The following is a 21335-nucleotide window of genomic DNA, read 5'->3' on the forward strand; positions in this document are numbered from 1 at the left end:
TTTGAACTTGTTGCAGTGCTCGGGGGTGCCTGGGTGCATGAGTTCGTTTTCTAGGGGACGCGGTAACAAAGAACCACAAACTTTGGGTGGTTTAAATGACAGGAATTTGTTGTCCCATGTTGTGTAGGTTGGGGGCCCAAGATGGAAGTGTTGGAGGGTGGCGTTTTCCCTCTTGCACCTTCTAGGTCCAAATTTCCCCTTTGCATAACGACACCAGTCATACTGGATCGGGGCCCACCCTCATGACCTCATCTTGACTTGATTATCTCTGTAAAGAGCCTGTCTCCAAATCGGGTCACGTTCTGAGGTCCCGGGGATTAGCACTTAAACATAGGAATTTGGGGGGGGGGCGGGACACCATCTAACCCATAAGGGTACACGAATTAGGAAACGCAGCCTTAAAGCAATTCCATTTATTCGTTTGATCTGCATGTTTTAGTGAGAACCTACTGTGTTAGGCACACGCCCAAAAAGACAGCATTCTGCCCTCAGGGAGCTTCCCATTTTATTGGGGAGACGGCGTGCCCCAAATGAGTAAAGATGAATATGGAAAATGAGGATAGGTTGGCAAAGGTTTCACACACAGCTACGCCCAGGGGAATCTCACGGCATCAGGGCTCATTCTCGTCATTGTCTCAGTCTCTTGTCTCCACTTTGTCTACTGGCCTCATCCTCCCAGGACCCTCCGTGTGCTGGGGACTTGGACAGCGGAAGTTCTAGAGCCCCGTCCGTCTACCGCATGCATGTCCCCCCCGGCAAAATACCAGGAAGGGATTCGGGCCGGTTCCGCTTGGCTCACGTGTCCATCCCTAGGACGGTCACATGGACCGTAGGAACCTGGGTCATGTGGCTGGTAGGGCGGCTCGTTGTGTTTGGAACCACACGGAAAGGGGGGCCCGCCAGCAGAAGAAGGATAAAACAGATGGCTGGGGCCAGAAGGATGGCAGAGGGCGGCCACACGGCCACTCACCTCTCTTGGTGCCTCAGTCACTCCCACATTCAGCCATCAGACAGTTACTGCCATCCTCTCTCCTCCAGATCCAGGAGTGGGAGACCCGGATCTTTAACCACAGTAAGGATATCAAGGCCCCGGGACTCGTCCTGGATCAGAAGGTCAAGATCCGGCGAAGGATCAAGATCCTGGAAGACCAGTTGGACAGGGTGAGGGCCAGCCTCTTGGCTCTCTCCAGACCTGAGCTCTGGGGGTTGGGGGGCGCGGGGAAACTGAGCATGGGGTCAAGTTCCAGAAATGGTGGACCAGATGCCCGGAGGGGGGCAGGCCTGAAATGCTGGGCTCCCTGAGAAGGATCAGGGGGCATCCTGAGGGATGGAGTGTCCCCAGGGAAAGGAGACTGATGCCTGGGTCCTTAGGGGAGCTGGGCAATGCTCTCAGGGTCCCCAAATAGGGAATGGGCCCCCGCACGTGACAAGCGCCCAGCCTTGGCCGAATGTGGAAGAGGAAGGCAGGCGGGGCCTCAGACAGACTTTTGTACCCACCCCCCCCCCCCAGGTCACCTGTCGCTTTGACATCCAGCTGGTGCGGAATGCGGCCCTGCGGGAAGAGCTGGGTCTCCTGCGCATTGAGAGGAACCGCTATCTGAACATAGACCATAAGCTGCAGAAGGTCAGTGGCCTCGAAGGGCCAAGGAGCCCTCGGCCCAGCTGGGGTAGGGAGAGGATTCGACTCCAGCACTCCGGCCTCAAGTACGGAATCCACTGGAGCCATAGGTTGACTTCAGTCCAGAGGGAATGGGGGACCTCGAAACTGTTCCCGGACGCCTCTCGCAAAGAAAGCAGCCTCATTTCGAATTGCAGAAGCCAGGGATGTCATTTTGCATATTATCAGCCGGGGCAGTCCATGAGCGAGCAAGACCATTTCCGTTCTATGGGTATTTCTGTAATCTTCGATGGCCCTCGAGGAACCTTCTCTTTCTCCTCCACCTTTCCCTTCCCTGAAAAAATAGTGCAAAGAACTCTAGCCTTCCCCAAGATTGATAATTTGCCATATTCACACACACACACACACACACATGTTCTAATTATTATTATTATTTTTTACTGAAAATAATCACAATTGCTGGACTTGGGAGAGCGCAGGGCAGACATTATGCCCCTAAGAACTTCCATGTGAATTTCCCGAGAATGAGACCATTTTCTTACCAAAACACAGGGCAGTTTTCCAAGTCAGGGACTTCAGAGTTATTACAATCCTAAACAGTCCCTATTTAAAGTTCTCTGATGGTCCCAGTGATGCTCTTTGCAGCCGATTTGATTTTCCGGCTCTAGGCTCCAAGCCAGGGCCCCACGTCGCATTTGGTTGTCCTGGCTCTGTTCATCTAGAACCATCCCTGGGCCCTTCTTTGTCTTCATGAGTTTGACATTTTGGAGCCAAGTCTCCTCCGTGTGGGTTTGTCCGATCTTTCTTCACGATGAGATGCACCTTGCGCATTTTTGGCGGAACACCAGAGAAGTGATGCTGTGTCCTTGGTATGCAGTGGGTAGGAGGCCCTTAACTAGCGATGTCGACGTTGATCCCTTGGTTAACCAGATTTCTCCCACGGACGTTTCCCTTTGTGATGAGTAAGTAGAGATTCTTGGAGACTAAGGAAATATCTTGGTCCCCGGCACATTTTTCACTCGGTTGTTTTGGCATCCATGAATGATTCTTGCCGGCATGATTACTACTGTCACAACGGCTGCCGAATGGTGACCCTTTTCTCGACCTCCGTCATCTCTCCTGCATTTATTAGTTACCATTTTACTCAAGGAAGGGCCTCGCATTCTCCGCTGTATATTTTGTGGGTTATCAGCAAGCTTTCGAGTATTCTTACAACATCGTTCATTAGGATGTTCAAATTGTCCCGGGTTTGGCTAGTGGGAGACCTTAAGCTGGCCTCTGTGTCCTTTTAATGGGCCCCATCGTTTTTGTTTTTGTTGTTTGTTTTAACATTTCCTTCTGGCACAGGAAGATAGTCTAGGTAATTTGCAGTTGTTCCGCCCCAACCCTGGAGTTAGCCGCTACGCTCCTCCCGGGAGTCCTGGTTCCTTCTGGAAAGCAGGAGGTGTTGAGAAATGATGAGACAGCCACTGCCAGAGGGGCCTCAGTGACCCCGGGGCAATATTGCTTTGAGGCCCTTTTTCTGGAGAGAACTAGGGAACACACGCATATACTTTGTTGTTGTTCTTTAATTAAAACAATTTTTTTCTAAGAGAGAGAGGGAGAGAGCGCACTGAAGAGGGGGAGGGGCAGAGAGAGGGGGATGGAGGACCCGAAGCAGGCTCTGCAAGGAAAGCACAGAGCCCAGTGTGGGGCTTGAATTCACAGACCGTTGAGATTATGACCTGAGCTGAAGGCAGATACTTAACCGACTGAGCCACCCAGGTGCCCCTTTTAAATTTTTTGAAAATGTGTATTTATTTATTAAAAAAATTTTTTTTAATGTTTATTTTTGAGAGAGAGGGAGCACAGAGCCCGACGTGGGGCTCAAACCCATGAACTGTGAGATCATGACCTGAGCCCAAGTCGGATGCTTAACTGACTGAGCCACCCAGGCACCCCGATGTTGATTTTTGAGAGAGAGAGTACAAGGGGGGGAGGGGCAGAGAGAAAGAGACAACAGAATCTGAAGCAGGCTCCAGGCTCTGAGCTGTCAGCACAGAGCCCGACTCCTTCGTTTTGCCCTCTGAGGGTCCAGGGATCTGTCTCTCTATCCGGAATTATTGTATTCAGAAGGCACTTGAATTAATTCCTGGTTTTGGTGGGGGTTCTGTGTGCTTATGTTCTTTGTTTAAAGGGCTGGGTTCGGGACGCCTGGGGGCTCAATAGACTGAGCATCTGACTCTTGATTTTGGCTCAGGTCATGATGTCCCGGTTTGTGGGACTGAACCCCACATCGGGCTCTGTGCTGAGCCTGCTTAAGATGCTCTCTCTCTCTCTGCTCCTTCCGCGTTCGGGCTCCAAGCTGTCGGCAGGGAGCCCGACGCGGGTCTGGAACCCACAAACCGTGAGTTCATGAGCTGAGCCCAAGTCCGACGCTTAACAGACTCGGCCCCCCAGGCGCTCCCCCAAAACCTGTTTAAAGTATAGTTCGGTTCATTTGCTTCTGTTTTGTATTCTGTTTTACTTCTCCCCCTTCCTCCCGTCACTGTTGATTCGATATTCTTGATGAACATAGAAACCATTAACAGAGGTTCCCAAACCAAAAGTCTTCCAAAAGATACCCCAGAGAAACATCATTTCTAATTGCATTCAAATAATACGCATTATATCCGTGGGTAAATATATATATATTATAATTATTAATATATAATTAATATATATTATAGATTATATTATATATTATATATAATATAATAATATATATTATATATTATATATATATTATATTTTATATATTATATATATTATATATATTTTATATTATATATATATTATATTTTATATATTATATATATTATATATATTTTATATTATATATATATATTTCCTCCTTCTCTCTCCTGAAAGGACCCTTTGTACCCATAATAACCGCCAAGACATTTCTTTGCAACTAGAAAATGGATGGGTGTGGTCACAGGAAATTCACGCACATTTCTGAACCCAACTTGGGTGGGTGTTCTTAGGAACGTTCTGGGGTGAGGGTTTCACGGCGAGAAGCCCTCTGAGCCAGCAGGCCAGCCCCGCGGCCACCAACGAGGAAGGTCCACGCGTCTGGGAGGCGCACGAGTCCCGCTTCTTATTGCGGGGTGGGGTGTTGGGGGGGGCGCGCCGGGCCTAAAAGAAGGCCCTACAGCGAGGAGGCCCTAAGAAAGACATCGGTTCTGTCTTGTCCTCTGGCAGGAAATCAGCGCCCTGCGACGCACGGTCAGCGCCCTAATGGTCTCTTCTGCGGCCGCCTACACCGTCAGGTAGGACCCCGCTTTGGCTCCCGCCTGGGGGCCGCGCTCATGCAGCACGCGCTTTGCGGTAGGCTGTGGCAGGCGGGTCGGAACTCCAGAAATAGACTGTCGCAACCTTTTTTTTTTTTTAAATAAGGTGCCCCCTTTCTCTCCTTCCAGTGATTTCCCAGTCCCTCGGGGCGAGGTCCCACTCGGGGGTATGGAGGAACCTCTTTGGCCCCAGTCTGTGAACGGCATTGTAGCACACGGGCTGTGGGGAGAGTGAGCCCAGACCCTGCTTGCCCTGGCGCGGGTGGCCCCGGGGACAGCCACCTGGGAAGCGTCGCGGCATGAGAGTAATTAGATCATTAGATTGTTATGCTGAAAGGTAGGAGATCCTCTCAGGCCCCCTTCAGAATGAGTCACGTTGTGTGGAGTCCCGAAGTCCCCGCCTTTGTACATATTGGCCTGTGTCTGGGGGCTCCTGTGCTGGCTCCTGCCCCAGCCCGGCTTCTTTCTGAGCTTGGACCCCTTCTCTTGCTCCCAATGGTTTCCTACCTTCTTTATTTTATTTTATTTTATTTTATTTTATTTTATTTTATTTTATTTTATTTTTTACACTCTATTCTGTTTTGTTTTATTTATACAGGGGTGCCCGGGGAGCTCCGTCGTTAAGAGTCCGATTTCGGCACAGGTCATGATCTTGCCATTTGTGGGTTCGAGCCCGGCCTCAGGCTCTGTGCCGACAGCTCAGAGCCTGGAGCCTGCTTCGGATTCTGTGTCTCCCTCTCTCTCTCTGCCTCTCCCCTGCTCATGCTCTCTCTCCCTCAAAAATAAATAAACGTTAAAAAATTTTTTTTAAATGTTATTTATATATTTGGAGAGAGAGAGTGAGAGACAGAGCATGAGCAGGGGAGGAGCAGAGAGAGAGCACAGCAGGTTCCAGGCTTTGAGCTGTCAGCACAGAGCCCAAGGTGGGGCTCGATCTTGTAAACGGTGAGATCAAGACCTGAACGGAAACCAAGAGTCGGACGCTTGACCGACTGAGTCACCCGGGCGCCCAGTTTCCTGCCTTCTCTTCAGGTAGGAATATTGTTTGTCCCTCATGACGTCTGCTTACTCATGGCACATGATTCCTCAGGACATCAATTATAGCCCAGATCGACCTTAATGGTTGCTGAGATTTCTTCCTTGCTTGGGGCCTCTGATGACACTCCTCTGGCAGATGGCCGAGGGCAGGCTAGCTGGGTACCAGGACAGGGTGGTCTCGTCGTATTGACGCTTCCCGTCAGACCTGCCAGTGGGTCCACCGCTTCCTTGCTGGATGACCCGGGGCCGGTCACATCCGCTCTCTGAGCCTGCTTCCCCCCCGCGGTGACAGGACCCGTCATAATGGCGGCTACCTCACGGGGATGCTGTTGTAGAAAGGTCTTCCCCGCCCCTCAGTTGGCATGGAACCCAAGGCACGGAAAGCGCCACGAGTCCCAATCCCCCAGAAGGGCTGCCACCAGCACCTGGAGATGGAGGTGTCACTGGGGGCTGGTGGCAGGGTGGGGTGAGGCCTCCCACCGAGGAGGGCTGACTTGAGAAGGCCTTGAAGGAATTTGAAAAGAACAAGAAGCTGGTGGCGCCTGCGTGGCTCGCTCGGTTTAGCATCAGACTCTTGACTTCGGCTCAGGTCACGATCTCACGGTTGATGAGTTCGAGCCCCGCATCCGGCTCTGTCGGCAGGGAGCCTGCTTAGGATTCTCTCTCTCTGCCCCTCCCTCACTTGTGCGCAGGAGCTCACTCTCTCAAAATAGATAAATAAACTAAAAAAAAAAAAGAAAAAGAAATAGAAGCTGGTGCTGGGGCTGGGGCTGGAGGCAACCAAAGTTGGCACAGGCGGGAAGGTGGGAAGGAGAATGGCCGGAGGTCAGGGACCTGCGGAGATGGGCCTGCTGTTCTCCCAACATAATGACCGGGTGATCTTTGACCCTGTGACGTGTGGGGCACTAGGAATTTCCGCTGCACTATGTGTAAAAGCTGAAAAGCTCAGTGACCGAGGCTTCCAGAGCGTCCCCGATATCCTGACACGCGGCTGATGTCATCTGTGTGTCCAACATGAGGCCCCGAATGGTCCGGGACGCTATTTCCAATCACACGACCCCCGGACTCGGCCGACTGCCTTAACGCCTGGGGTCTAACCCTCCCGGGGCGGGAGCAGAATCTCTAATTGTGGCCTCCTGTCCCACGGCTCACACAATAATGCACAGCCCCCCCCCCCCTCCAGGACCCCGTGTGTGCTCCGCAGCATGGCCCCCTCGTGGGCGAGGCCATCAGTCCCTTATGTGGCCCCGTCCCCGCCCTGGTTCCACCCCCGTCACCTGACTCCCTTGCGGGATCCTAGAAAGTGTTCTGCCTTTTTGTGACCTGGGGGGTGGGGGGGGGGACTGCCACCTGATTCTGCCCCATCCCTGGGACCCCAGGCTGCGCCGTCCTCCCTGACCCCTGGGCTCGCCCCCCCACCCCACCCCCAGGGAGGAGGCAAAGACCAAGCTGGGCCTGCTGCGGGAGAGGGCGGATAAGGAGGTGGCCCAGAACGACACGGAGCTGCAGACCCTGCAGCGGCACATAGCGCACCTGGACCAGTTCCACCACTTCCTCAAGCTCAAGAACGACGAGCGGCAGCTGGACCCCGCCGTCGTGGAGAAGCGCGAGAAGCGGGGTGAGACCCGGGCCGCCGGCCGGGGTGGGGGGGGGGGGGAGGGAGGAGGCGGACGGGGCTCAGGGGCTCCCGGCCCCTCCGCCGACCCCACCGCCCCAACTCCCGCAGCCCGGGAGGTGGCCGAAGGCCTCCGGAAGACGTCCCAGGAGAAGCTGGTGCTGCACTGCGAAGACGCCATGAACAAACTGTCCCAGCTGACTGGGGAGAGCGACCCGGACGTGCTGGTGGAGAGGTACCTGGAGAGTGAGTACGGGGCCGCGGCGGCGGGCGGGCGTCCAGGCGCGGGATGGGCTCGGTCACCCGCATCGGGGGGCCTCCGCTTGGGCCCCGGGGGCTTCTGCACCTGCGATGCGGACGCGAGGCGTCAGGGACGCGCCACTCGCCCGGCTCCGTGCGCCCCCGTCTCTCTCCCTCCCCTGTCTCTTCCTTCTGCGCTGGTCCCCCTGGGGCCCCGGAACGCTCAGTCCCCTCGGGGTGTCTTTATTTCCGTTTGGTGTTTGTTTCTGGGCGTCTGTGTCCCCGTCCCCGCCCCCCCCCCCTTCGAGGGCCTGCCGGCCACTCTCCAGATCTGCCCTCGACCTCTGGGAGTCTCCCTCCGGTGCTTGTTGCTGTAGTCCCCCGGGGCCTGGGCTCGCTCGCGCGCTCTCTCTCTCTCTCCCCCTCTCTCCCCCCACCCCTGCTGCTTTCTCTGCCTCACTTCTCTCTTGCTCTGCGTTTCTCGGTATCTCTGGGTCTCTCTCTGGACTTGGCCGCCGTCTCTCTCACTCCGACTTGCTCTGCCTGCCTCTGTGCCCCTCCGTCTCTGCCTCCCTTGGCCTCTGCGTGTTTGTCTCTGCGTGGTCGTCCTCCCCGTCCCTTCCCCTGTCCCGCGGGTCCCTCCGCCTCCTGGATCCGCCTCTCCCGCCCCCTGGATCCGCCTCTCCCGCCTCTCGCCAGGGGAGGGGCGCAACTTCGCGGAGTTCACCTTCATCAACGAGCAGAACTCGGAACTGGAGCGCCTGCGGGAGGAGATCAAGGAGGTGAGGGAGGCCCCCCTGCCCCACTCCCTTCTCCCCTCCCCTCCGCCTCCTCCGCGCGCGCGCGACGCCCCCCCCCCCCCCCCGCCCCCGCTACCTCCGGCCGCGCGCTCCCGCCCCGCAGTTGCAGGAGACCTTGGCGAGCACCCGCCAGAGCGAGGATAAACTTCGCGAGCAACGAGACCAGCGGCGAAGGGCCCTGCAGCAGCGAACCGACGAGGTGCGCGCGGAGGCCGACCAGGTGGAGGCCCGCTTCCAGGACCTTCGGGGGCAGCTGGAGAAGCTCAAGGCCGGTGAGCGCCGGCCCCAGCTCCTTCACCTGGGAGGACGCGATGCGTGGCCGGCCCCGGGCTGGCCGCCTGGAGATGGGCCCGTCTGCCCACCCGGTGCCCCCCCATCCACTCATCCATCCTGCCATCCTTCCGGGGTGCGGGGCCCAAGAGTCAGGCTGCCCCGGGTTTGAAGCCAGCGCCGTCATTTGGGTGCGGTTTCCTGGGCCTGCGCCCCTCTGGCAACTGGAATGGGCGGCCGCGCGTGGATTCCTGGGTTGTCACGAGAATTGGATGGGGTGACCGTCGGGAAGGGACAGAAGGTGGCCCTGGTGCCTCTGAGCAAGCAGGGGGGCCACCTGTGGTCACAGTAGGAGATCCTCCTTTGCTCTGTGGTGACCATGACTGCTGCCCTGTGCTAGGTGAGGAGGCAGGGGTGGGGTGGAGGGGGGGCAGGGGTGGAGAGGAGACCAGCCTGGGCGCTGGGTGTTCCGCAGCCTTCAGAGGGGCTAGGGTGAAGGACGGACCCTCAGACGGGGTGGGACCCTCGACCCGCTTGGAATGCGGGGACGGTAATGTGCGAGGCCCGGCTGATGACCAAAAGGCGGGGTCCCTTGTTAAAAAAAAAAATGGTGCAGGGGCCTACAGCCGGCTGACACCTGCTCTGTGAAGGGGGGGGGGGGGTGGGGGTGGGCGGTGACCCATGGCTTCCTGGGAGCAGAAATGCCGGAGGCTGAGTTTGAGGGGTGAGTGTTTAACTGCAGAGCTGGGAGGGGTAGGTGCTCCCAGCACGTGGGGCTGAGGCCTGGAGGTGCTCCCAGGAATGTCGGCTCATTGTGTGGAGAGGGGATGTGAGGGTGTGGGTGGGAGGTGCAGGGTGGTGGACCCTGAAGAGATGCCAGGCTGGGGTACTGGGGAGCCATGGTAGGGCTGTGAGCAGGAGAGGCCATGGATGGGGAGGTTAGGAGAGGAGGAGGGAGAGAGGAGGGAAGGGAGCCCAGAAGTAGCAGACGGATGGGTAATGGGGGGGGGGGTGGTGAAGCACACGGGGTCTGGCCTGGCGGGGGTAAGACCCCTCTATGAGACAGGGAATGTGGGAGAAAGAGTGGGTTTGGAGATGCCCCTGAAATTCAGAGTGAGCAGCGCGGGGGGACGTTCAGGGAGGGACCCCCGGGACCACGGGGACAAGGGGTAGAGACGCAGTGAGGTGAGGTGTGCCATGCGAGATTTGCGTCAAGGTCACGGGTGCCGCCTGATGTCACTAACAATAACCAGTCACAGCCGAACAATAGCTAGATGCAAGCGGGCCACGTGGGGGCCAACCATGACAGATGAGCACGGGTCGCGACAGTGGCCAGCGGGCCCGCCGGGGGCAGTGGTTAACGCAATCGGGGCGGGGGGGGGGGGGCAATATTTAAAAAACACAGGAAACAGCCTCAGTGGTGGATCTCCCAGGGGAGCACCCCCCCCCCAGGGGAGCACCCGTGTGAGTACCTCTCTGGGGGAGCTCCTGAGGTGGGGGGGGGTCACTGGGCAGGCTGGGAGTTGGGTGCTCCTGAGCTGCGTGAAGAAGTCTTTCAGCAGGTGGTGACTTTGTCCGCTTTCCCCTTGACCCCCCTCACTTTCTGAACCCCTGTGGTTCCTCGGGAGCCGGGTGGCCAGGCCCACAGTGTCGCTCTCGTGCCCTCTGAGCTCGGGCAAGTGGCTTTCCATCCCGGAGCCTGGCTTGGCATCTCCGTCGCTCTGGAGCAGCGGAGACCGGAGGGCAGGGAGAGGCAGGGCGTCGCATCCGTGACGGCCCGTCCCCTCCGACCTCAGGCATCCAGCAGCTCTTCACCAGGGCCCAGTGTGACAACACCATCATCAAGGACCTCCTGGGGGTCAAGACCCACATGAGAGACCGGGACATCGGCCTTTTCCTGGGCCTCATCGAGAAGCGGCTGGTTGATCTCTTGACGGTGCAGGCCTTCGTAGATGTCCGGGTGGAGGTGTGAGGGGTACTGTGTGGGCGGGTGGGCCGGTGGGGGTGGGGACAGGGAGCCAGAAGCTTGGAGGCCAGGGCCTTGGGGGTGAGCCGACCACTGGCTTATCCACCCTCCAGACCCCCACCCCCTCCAGCTTGGCTAACGCTGCCCTCCTGGTTCTGGGCCAGAGCCCTGAGGATCTTCCAAAGAAGCTGGCCCCGCCGCAGCTCCCTGACAATCCGTGAGGCCTCCGGGCGGGAAGGAGGGGCAGGAGGAGGAGATTCCGTGGGGGCAGAGGCGACAGTGGGATGGAGGCTTTTGGGGGGGCTCCAGGATCCCGGAGGGCGGGTGCGGCTCTGGGGCGGAGTAGAAGGTGGGAGTGACCGCCTCGAGAGGGAGTAGGGGGCTGCTAAGGACGGAGCTGGCCCCAGGGAGACCAGAAAGGGCCAAGGGCGCTCGGGCTGGCCGGAGCAAGGCCTCTGGGTAGCGCAACGGGGAGCCCTTGGCCTCCTGTGGGGCTGAGTGTCCTCCCTGCCTCCCGCCCCCCACCCCCCACTTTAGGGACGACCTCCCAGGCTTCGAGGCCAAAGACGACTATCCGATGAGCAAGGAAGAGCTGCGCAGCCAAGTGACGCAGATGGTGAGGACGGGAGGCAGGTCCTCCCTCCCGGGGCAGGTCCTCAGCCCCCTGGTGGGGCCCTCATTCGCCCCCTCCCCTCCCCCCACACAGCTCGAGGCGCAGGAGCAGCAAGAGAAGGAATTAGCCGAGGCCTTGAGGAAGGTCAACAGCAACCTGAGTGTCCCCAGCCTCCCCAGCATCCAGAGGGTCAGCTCGGGCTCACCCCTGACGACCGCCAAGAGCCCCAGCGGGGTCCCCAGGTCCATCCTGAGCCAGAGGACTAGTGGCGTCCTGGCATCCAGTGGAGACCGCACCACGAGCACCAACGTCGGCCGCGTCGCCTTGGGAGACCCCGGCTCCAGCGCGGGCCGCGTGACCTTCGGTTCTGCCAGCGCCGTGGGGGCGCCCGTGTCCAGCCGGGGCTCGACTGGGGGCCGCGTGACCTTCAGAACGCCCAGCTCTAGTAGCTACCTGGGCTCCACCGGATACTTGAGGTCCAGCGGAGGCCAGGACAGCCCCGTGGGTGCGGAGAGCAGGGGCACCGAGTCAGAGTCAAGCGCAGGCCTGGGGACCAGCACCAGCAAAGACTAGCGGCCCGCACCCCCTTGCCCTTGGCTCCCTGCAGGCCCTTCTCTGCCTTGAGATTTCCCCGCGACCCTCCTGGTTCCAGGCCCTCTGTGAGTCTTTGCTCCGCATCTGTCTGCCCCTGCCCTTCCCGTCGTCCCTGTGCCCATCCCCTGGTTGTCGTCTCCTCAGCGATGTCTCCTGGTCCCTTTCTCTCTTTCCAAACCCCGCCCCCCCATTTCCCTTCCCGTCCCCCCATTTTCCTGTCGTCTTGGCTTCCCATTCAGTGTGTGTTTCTGTCTCCTGTCCACATCTCTGCCCCCATCACTGCTGGTCCCCCGCCTCCCCCGTCCTGTGTCTGCTTCTCCGCTTCTAATTCCCTCTCCTGTCTCTACCTGCCTGGCTCTCCTTGTGCCTCATGACCCCGTCTCTGCAGCTCCTCGTTCCTCGCCCTCCCCCCAGAGCCCCCAGGACTGCCCCCCCCCCCAGGACTGGGCAGCAGGGGAAGACTTGGAGGAAAGATGTCAGCATGAGCTGCGACCCTAGAAAATAAAGGTCAGAGCCTGTTACCCCAGCCCAGTTACAGGTGTATATGTGGGCGACCAGGCTGGACACATGGCAGTTCCCTTTACCTCTGGCCCAGGGGGAAATGTATGACCTTTGTCCCTACTCCCTGCAATTCATTCATTCTTATTTATTTATTTATTTATTTAATCTATCTGTCTATTTATTTTTGAGACCTCCACATTTCAGGCTCTACTGAGAACTGGGATGTATCAGTCAGGATGGGCTGGGTTATGCCGCAGTAACGAACACCCCCCACAGGATCTCAGTGGCCTGATACTGCAAAGGCTTATTACTTGCTGGTGTTCCTGGTCTTTTGTGGGTCCCCTAAGGGCTCTCCTCTGCGTCACCTTTGTGACCCAGGCCGGTGGCACAGCATCCGCCTGGAGCGTTGCTAATTCTTTGGCCCTGGGAAACAGAACGTGGTGAGGCTGACAAAGTTCTTACAGCTTCTGTCTGGATATGATCTGTGTCACTGGACTTGCATTTATTGACCCAAGCAGGTCATATCATGATGTGTGACTTCAAAAAAATTTTTTTTTCTTAATGTGTGTTAAGTTTTGAGAGACAGGGTTAGAGACAGAGAGGGAGAGAGAGAGAGCACGAGTGGGTGAGGGTTAGAGAGAGAGGGAGACACAGAATCGGAAGCAGGCTCCAGGCCCTGAGCTGTCAGCACAGAGCCCGATGTGGGGCTCAAACCCACGAGCTGTGAGATCGTGACCTGAGCCGAAGTCGGACGCTTAACCGACGGAGCCACCCAGGCGCCCCCGGTGATGTGGAACTTCAAAGAAGGGTGGGAAATGCAATCTGTCCATGTGTCTGGAAGGAGAGAGAGAAAGAAGAATATTTGTGGACAGCCCTAATGCCTGCCGCATGGCCCCAGAGATCGAGCAGACTGTCTCCCTTCCTGCTGGGGTTGGGGAGGTGGTTTGGGAAGGAGAGGGTTAGAACACCACGGGTCACTCTTTCTGGCCGTCAAGTCCTGCTGAACGCCCTGTCTAAATTTAATCTAAATCCAGACTGAAGATTAAAATTGGCATAGTTTCTCATTTGTTCAGATAATCCAGTCTTCCCCTCCCAACATCCTGCCCTATAACCTGGTGAGGCCTACCCGTCGGTAAATATTTAACAACTCGGGGCACTGGGGGCTCAGTTGGTTGAGTGCCCAACTCTCGGATTTCGGCTCAGGTCATGATCTCATGGTTCGTGGGTCCGAGCCCCGCGATGGGCTCTGCATTGACGGTGAGGCTCCTGCTTGGGATTCTCTCTCTCCCTCTCTCTGCCCCTCTCTGCCCTCAAAATAAATAAACTTAGAACAAAGTGGAAGTTGCCTTCAAATTTTGACAGCAAAAAAGTAAATAAGTAAATAAATAAATGCTAATACCGGAGACCCCATTTTTTCTCCTTTGCTTGATCACAGAGGTTTTCAGGAGCTTTTTGCTGCAAAGACTTATCTGGGACCTGGGTCTTGAGCTGGAAAAGAAGGTGTGGTTTCCCACTTTTTTTTTTTTATGTGGAAGCTCTAAATGCCTTGGGCGGGGAGTTGGGGAGCAACGTTGGGGCACATCGGAGTTTGGCCTTGGCTTCAGTAATTGTCCAAAATGTGCCAGTTGGGGCACCTGGTTGGCTCAGTTTAATGGAGCATGCAGGGTTGTAGGTTCGAGCCCCATGTTGGGTGTAGCGATCACTTAAAAATCTCAAGAGAACCACACACCAAAAAAAATCCCCCAGAACAGAATGTGCCAATCAACGTTGGCTTTGACCTTGCCCCGGGAGCATGAATGACCAGCTGCGTATTTCACCGGTGACATTCCTGAACTCGTGGATGCTCTGTGATGCTGCAATCACGTAGGTTACTGTCACACACACACACACACACACACACACACACACACACAGCATCGCAGGGTCAATTACAAGAGCAAAACACTTTAATTGCACTTCTGAGCTTTTGTGCACACCCTTTCCAGTACAGGTTACCTGGAGTGACAAATTGTGTGTTCTCTCCCCGCGAAATTCTATCAACTGAACTGTAGATGCGTATTTTCCCTGCAAGACTGTATTTGTTTATTTACACTGCAAGATTTATGTATGTATTTGCGTATGTACTTATTTACTTATTTTTTGAGAGAGAACGCGAGAATCCCAGGCAGGCTCCATACCGTCGGCATGGAGCCCAACGCGGGGTGTGAACTCACAAACCGAGAGATCGTGACCTGAGCTGAAATCGAGAGTCAGACGCTCAACCCACTGAGCCACCCAGGTGTCCCCTGCATTAACATATCCCCATCTTAAAGAGATATTTTTTTTAAGGGTCAAGCCAGTGATGTCGAGCCCTGTCCATTTAAGACGGACCTGGTTGACCTTCTGGAGGTCAGAGGTCATCATAACCCCACTAGCGATCACAGCTGGCTTTTCCACCTTTGATTGTCCAATTATTTTACTGGACAGGCGATTAATTCCAGGTACAGAATTTTAGGTACAAGCATTACAAGGATCCCAACAGCTGCATGCACATTTGAATAGCAAGGGAGTATGTTTACTAGGCAACTCTAGGAAGAATATTCCTTCCTTTCTGAATCAACAAACTTTTTTTTTTTTTTAATTTACATCCAAATGAGCATAGAGTGCAACAATGATTTCGGGAGGAGATTCCTTAGTGCCCCTTCCCCATTTAGCCCATCCCCCCTCCCACAACCCCTCCAGGAACCCTCAGTTTGTTCTCCCTACTTATGAGTCTCTTCTGTTTTGTCCCCCTCCCTGTTTTTAGATTATTTTTGCTTCCCTTCCCTTATGTTCATCTGTTTTGTCTCAGAGTCCTCATATGAGTGAAGTCATATGATGTTTGTCTTTCTCTGACTAATTTCACTTAGCATGATACCCTCCAGTCCCATCCACGTAGTTGCAAATGGCAAGATTTCATTCTTTTTGATTGCCGAGGAGTACTCCATTGGATATATAGACCACATTTTCTTTACCCATTCATCCATCGATGGACATTTGGGCTCTTTCCATACTTTGGCTGTTGTCGATAGTGCTGCTATAAACATTGGGGTGAATGTGTCCCTTCGAAACAGCACCCCTGTATCCCTTGGATAAATGCCTAATAGTGCAATGGCTGGGTCGTAGGGTGGTTCTATTTTTAGTTTTTTGAGGAACCTCCATACTGTTTTCCAGAGTGGCTGCACCAGCTTGCATTCCCATGAATCAACAAACTTTGATAAAAATTTAAATTTCGATGTTTTTATTTGTTTTGAGAGGGAGGGAGAGAAAGAGTTTGCGCGAGCAGGGGAGGGGCAGAGAGACGGGAGAGACTCGTCGTGGGAGTAAGGAACATGAGAAACGCCTCTTTAAACATTCGTCCCTTAAGTTACCCAAGAGACTACATCCTGGAGGTGATTCTAAGATTGTAATAGATCCAGGAAAGTCTCCCCGCTTCCAAGGCACAGATGAATACATAGTAGGAGAGAGACACAGTAAATTTAGGATTGCTGCCACTGCCTTGCCTCATCCTTCATCTGGGACCAAAATTCATTCCTTTCCAGTTTTGGTTCTCTAATAAAATCCTCCGAGATGATGAATATGCTCTCTGTGTGCCTTTTCAGCTCTGAATTTTCAATATGCAGTAGCTTTGTTAGTATTTACACACGGGTGTTCTCACCAACACGAGGCCCTGTTTGAGCCTGTTTATTTTTTGATTTTTTAATATTTATTTCTGAGAGAGAGAGAGAGAGACAGCATGAGCAGGGGAGCGGCAGAGAGAGAGGGAGACACCGAATCCGAAGCAGGCTCCAGGCTCCGAGCCGTCAGCCCAGAGCCCGACGTGGGGCTCGAACCCACGAACCGCGAGATCATGACCTGAGCTGCAGTCGGACGGACGCTCAACTGACTGAGCCACCCAGGCGCCCCCTGACGACTCGCATTTTTAAGCACGAGCTCTGGAACGTCATTAATCTATATTAAAAAGCATCAAAACCCCAGCAGGCCGGCGCAGCACAATCTTCTTGGCAAAAACAGAGAAAGGACTGAACTAAACTATACTTCATAGCACTGATATTTGGAGCACTTGGTGATTTCTATCCTCCAGGAGTGAGGCAGACACTAGCCATGCTGCATATAACCTGTGTGGCCTTGGACAAGTGTCTTAGCCTCTCTGAGCCCAGTGTATCCTGAAATCGGGGCCGGCAGGGGACTCCCTGGGGAGGTGGCGAGAGACGACCGCTGGGGAGCGGTCCGGGTGCGAACACTTTCTCCATCGCAACCTTTGTCGGGTTGGAAAGGAAAAGAAAACACCTGAGGATAATCGAGGCCATGGATAACTCTATCCTGATTACCAGTGGGGATTTATTAGAGAGTAAATCAGTTCAAGGGGACCGGACCGGCATTTCAAAACAGGAATAGAGTAGAATAAAAAAAATCATGCCGTACAGTGTGGCATTTCCCGAAACTATGGTGATGCGAGACGATTTCTTGCTGTGCATCACGGTCAGAAAGGTCTGGAAGCCAATAGACGGTTCCCAGCTTCACACTGCTTTCCGGACCACCGCCGGGAACGTTCTGAGAGCCTCGCCCAGAGCGAACCCCCGTCTCTCGGCGGCGCTGCGTTGGCGGGACTCCGCCACCAGGTGGCGCCCGTATCCCGCCGCGAGCGGGCTAGGCTCGGTCCGACCTTCCAGGCCCGGGTTTCCTTCTGGTCCAGCGTCGCCCAGAGGATCCGTTCGCTGGGACTGGAGGCCCCGCCAGGAAGACAGCTCCCGGAGCAGAGCGCGGTGGGGGGGCTTGGGAGGCCGGCAAGGGATGGGGCCATCCTGAGCCCCACCCCTCCCTTCTTATTCTGCAGTGTTCAGCCGATGCCTCTCTCTGTGCCCCAGACGGGGTCGCTGCTCCCAGAGCTCGCTTCCCAGAGCTCGCATCCCAGTGGGGAGGACAGACAAGAAGCCACAGTCGCGACCCCGCCACTGCAGGGACGCCTCCCCGCCTAGGGCTTAGAGGCAAGCGTGGTGCCGGACAGCTGGCTGTGTGATCTTGGGCAGCTGGCTTAGCCTCTCTGTGCCTCAGTTTTCTCTGCTATAAAGTGGGAAGATAGCACCCACCGCACAGGGTTGGCGTGGGCATGAAACGAGTTCGTGTCCGCAAAGCACTTAGAAGTCCTAGGATTTTTGTGAAACCAATGGTTACAAATTCTCATGTTGCACCTGTAGGAACCGAGGACGGAGGCAATGGGGCGGCAGGAGGAATCCCCAAAGCCACACCCTTCCTCGCCTCTCCTTGGAGTTGAGTTCAGGGATGGACGCCCAGCCAGGATCCTTTCTCTCCGCACGGTGCTCCCTGGGGGGGTAACAGTGGCTCCAGCCCCCTCAGCCTGGTCTGGGGCCGACAGGGAGAGACTGAATGCATCCATTCGTGATCCGAGGACAAATCGGTGGGCGACAGTCGCAGGCGGTGGGGCTTCGGGGGGAGGGGGGGGAAGGGCCAAGCGCTCTTTCATCCACAGGCCGCCCCCGCCCCCAGGCCCTCCCCAAACACCCGGAGCTGAACTTCGCAGAGCTTTTGGGCACCCCGCAGCTGTGGACACCCAAGAAGGCCTTTGATGTCCCTTTTCCCCTCTCCTTTCCCCCTTTCTTGCCTTCACGGGTAATTTACGGATCATAAAAGCCACTCATTGTCAGTGAATATGCAGTGACTTTTCACAAAGTTACAGAGTCCTACAATCATCACCACAGCCCGGTCTTGGATCATTGCCTCCGTCCCCCGAAGTTTCCCTCTTGCCAGCCTGCGGTCAGCTTCCTGCCCCACCTCCCGCTGGGGCGATCTTGTCTCTCCAGATTTGCTTCTTCTGGAAATTTCATAGGAATGGAATCATCGAATTCATCGCCTGTCTGAAATGCTTTTCGGTTGGACTCGTGCGTCCGGTACAACGCAGCAATAATGACGGCTAAAATCAGAAAATAGATTCGGGAATTTATGCAGGGGCAGTAAACACACACAAAAAAATTCAAAATAAATTTGTGATGGGCCTGGATGGTATGTGGGGATCTCTTTATTGACTTCTATTTATGTATGTATGTACGTATTTATTTACAAATTGGTTAAACACATTTATTTCAAAGAATTTTTTTTAATGTTTTGTTTTTGAGAGACAGAGTGAGCGCAGGTGGGGGAAGGGCAGAGAGAGCAGGAGACAGGATCCAAAGCGGGCTCCGTGCTGACAGCAGAGAGCCTGCTGAGGGGCTTGAACCCGTGAACCATGAGATCATGACCTGAGCTGTAGTCAGACACGTAAGTGACTGAACCACCAAGGCTCCCTGACTGACTTTTACCGGTATCTATTCATCTCTGTAGAATTTGGGTCGCCACATTTTCCAATTTTTAAAAAAATTGAGAAGAAAAATAAAAAAATCAGGATAGAGAGCCACGCCTCTATATATGTCTTATCCACAAGAAAGCATGAGATAAAAGCTTGTTTTGTTCTTTCCTTTAGACCAGTGGCCAGCAAATTACAGCCTGTTGCCCAAATCAGGCCCGTGAGCCAAGAATGCTTTTACATTTTGGGGGGCACCTGGCTGGCGGTAGAGCATGTGACTCTTGATTGTGGGATTGTGAGTTCAAGCCCCGTGTTGGGTGGAGAGATTACCTAAATAAAAACAAAACTTAAATTGGAAAAAAAAATAATCAAAAGACTATTTTGTGATATGGAAAAAGTATGTGAAATTCGAAGTTTTAGTGTCCAGAAATGACACAGCCGCATCCATTTGTTGTGTATGGTCTACGGCTGCTTTATGCAACAATGGAAGAGCTGGGCAGTGGAGACAGGGACAATCTGGCCCACAGAGCCTAAAATGTTTCCTCTTTGGCTCTCTGTGGAAAAAATTTGCTGACCCGATAGAGACCCAGAGTCTTCCACAGTCCTTGGCCTCAAGGAGATGCTCGGGAAAATATCTGTGATGAACAGCACAGTCTCCAAAAGGCCAGAATAACTTTAAGTTTTGAAGGTTTTCTTTCAGTCAGTTAATAAGCTTGATAATTTCATAAGTTACTGTGGTAGACAGAAGAATGGCCCCCAAAGATACGCATGTGCTGATGTCCAGAGCCTGTGCGTATGTTATCCTATATAGCAAAAGGGAATTAAAGTCACAGATGGAATTAAGAGTTGCTAATAAGTTGATCTGAGATGGGAGATGATTCTGGGCTATCTGGATGGGCCCAATGTAGTCATAGGTGTCCCTATAAATGAAAGAGGAAGGACTCTTAGAATCATGAGTCAGAGGGATGTGATGTGAGAATTCAACCCCTGTTGCTGGTTTAGATGGAGAAGGGGCCATCAACGAAGGAATGTGGGTGGCCTCTAAAAGCTGGAGAAGGCAAGAACATAAACTTTCCCCCAGAGCTTCCAGAAAATATAGCCCTGCAGACACGTTGATTTTCACCCAGCGAGACCCATTCTGGACTTCTGACTGCCAGCAATGTAACATGAGAGATTTGGGTTGTCTAAAGCCCCTATATTTGTGATAATTTGTTGTAACAACAGGAAACGAATACATGTGTTGAAGCCTGAACTTGACCATGAAAACACCCACTGCTTTGAAACTCAAAGGAAGGTGTTTAACATCAGCAAGTTTCCTTAACTTCTGTGCTTCAGTTTCCTCAATTATAAGAAGGAGATAAGCATTTATTTGTGGAGTGGTGGTGAGTGATAAGTGGAGTGATATATGTAAAGTCTTCCACATAGTAAGGGGCTTTCCCTCAATATATGAATGAACAAAAATAAAGTGTTAGTAGAAAAGATGGTTAAAACATACAGGAAGCAAAGAACTCACCTGTAATAAAGAAAATGCCCAAACTCCTATGCATCTAATAACATTGTCTACAAATACATTAGGCAAGAATTGACAAAGCTGTAAGACTTCCATCAGGGCACCTGGGAGGCTCAGTTGGTTAAGTGTCCGGCTTTGGCTCAGGTCATGATCTCGAGGTCCATGAGTTTGAGCCCTGCGTCGGGCTCTGTGCTGACAGCTAGGAGCCTGGAGCCTGCTTTGGATTCTGTGTCTCCCTTTCTCTGTGCCCCTCCCACACTCATGCTCACTGTCTCTCTCTCTCTCTCCCCAAAATTAAATGAACATTAAAAAAAACTTTAAAAGACTTTGAGAATACACTTCTCTAATGGAGCATTGTATTACAAGCTTACTCAGTAAAAGATCAAGAATCAAAAATTTTGTTAGTAAGAGAATGTGAAACACTCAAGAATCTTGACCATTCAGACAGGTACTGAACCCTGATCCCACCCAACACCAAAGAAATTCCGTGTTTAAAAAAATCTCCCTTAAAATGCTTCTTAATCAAATCAGAGCCTTGCTTCATCTACTTAGTCTAGCCACACAGTCTGTTGCAGCCACAGACACCCAAAAACATGTCCAGGGGAGTGAGGACTCTTGTGTTTTGAAGGTTGTGTTATTGGGACCATGACCTTCATTTCAATGATCCTAAAGTTGCTTGTGCTAATTCAGGGAATTTCAGCCAGTCTCCAGAGAGCAGCTAGGAAAGAGAGCAACGGGAACTTAGTTAAGACAAAACGCGTGACACTCTCGTCTTTCGTACAGCTTTCTAGGAATCCAAGCCAGTGAATTCTGTCAGGGCTCTAAGATCTACCCACTACCCGTTATGAGAAAATGTAGAAAATGCATTTACAAATCTTCAACAGGGCTAACTCTGCAAAAACAAGTCTATGGACCCTTATACTTACTAAAGAGGATGAGA

General features: G+C 53.8%; 1 protein-coding gene across 1 annotated transcript in view; it reads left to right on the forward strand.

Moving 5' to 3' along the window:
• Positions 1-16162, forward strand: part of ODAD1 (outer dynein arm docking complex subunit 1) — a 27654-nt gene extending 11492 nt beyond the window's left edge. Inside the window, exons 4-14 of the mRNA XM_078439590.2 lie at positions 1039-1161; positions 1511-1624; positions 4841-4908; positions 7398-7585; positions 7694-7828; positions 8522-8604; positions 8726-8894; positions 10689-10858; positions 10972-11075; positions 11396-11474; positions 11565-16162. Of these exons, the coding sequence (XP_078295716.2) occupies positions 1039-1161; positions 1511-1624; positions 4841-4908; positions 7398-7585; positions 7694-7828; positions 8522-8604; positions 8726-8894; positions 10689-10858; positions 10972-11075; positions 11396-11474; positions 11565-12044 (1713 nt within the window). The 3' untranslated portion in view covers positions 12045-16162. The remainder of the gene's footprint in view (positions 1-1038; positions 1162-1510; positions 1625-4840; positions 4909-7397; positions 7586-7693; positions 7829-8521; positions 8605-8725; positions 8895-10688; positions 10859-10971; positions 11076-11395; positions 11475-11564) is intronic.
• The last annotated feature ends 5173 nt before the right edge of the window (positions 16163-21335 follow it).

The sequence above is a fragment of the Panthera onca genome, chromosome E2 (assembly GCF_046562875.1).
Source record: "Panthera onca isolate mPanOnc1 chromosome E2, mPanOnc1 haplotype 2, whole genome shotgun sequence".
Classification (NCBI taxonomy): Eukaryota; Metazoa; Chordata; class Mammalia; order Carnivora; family Felidae; genus Panthera; species Panthera onca.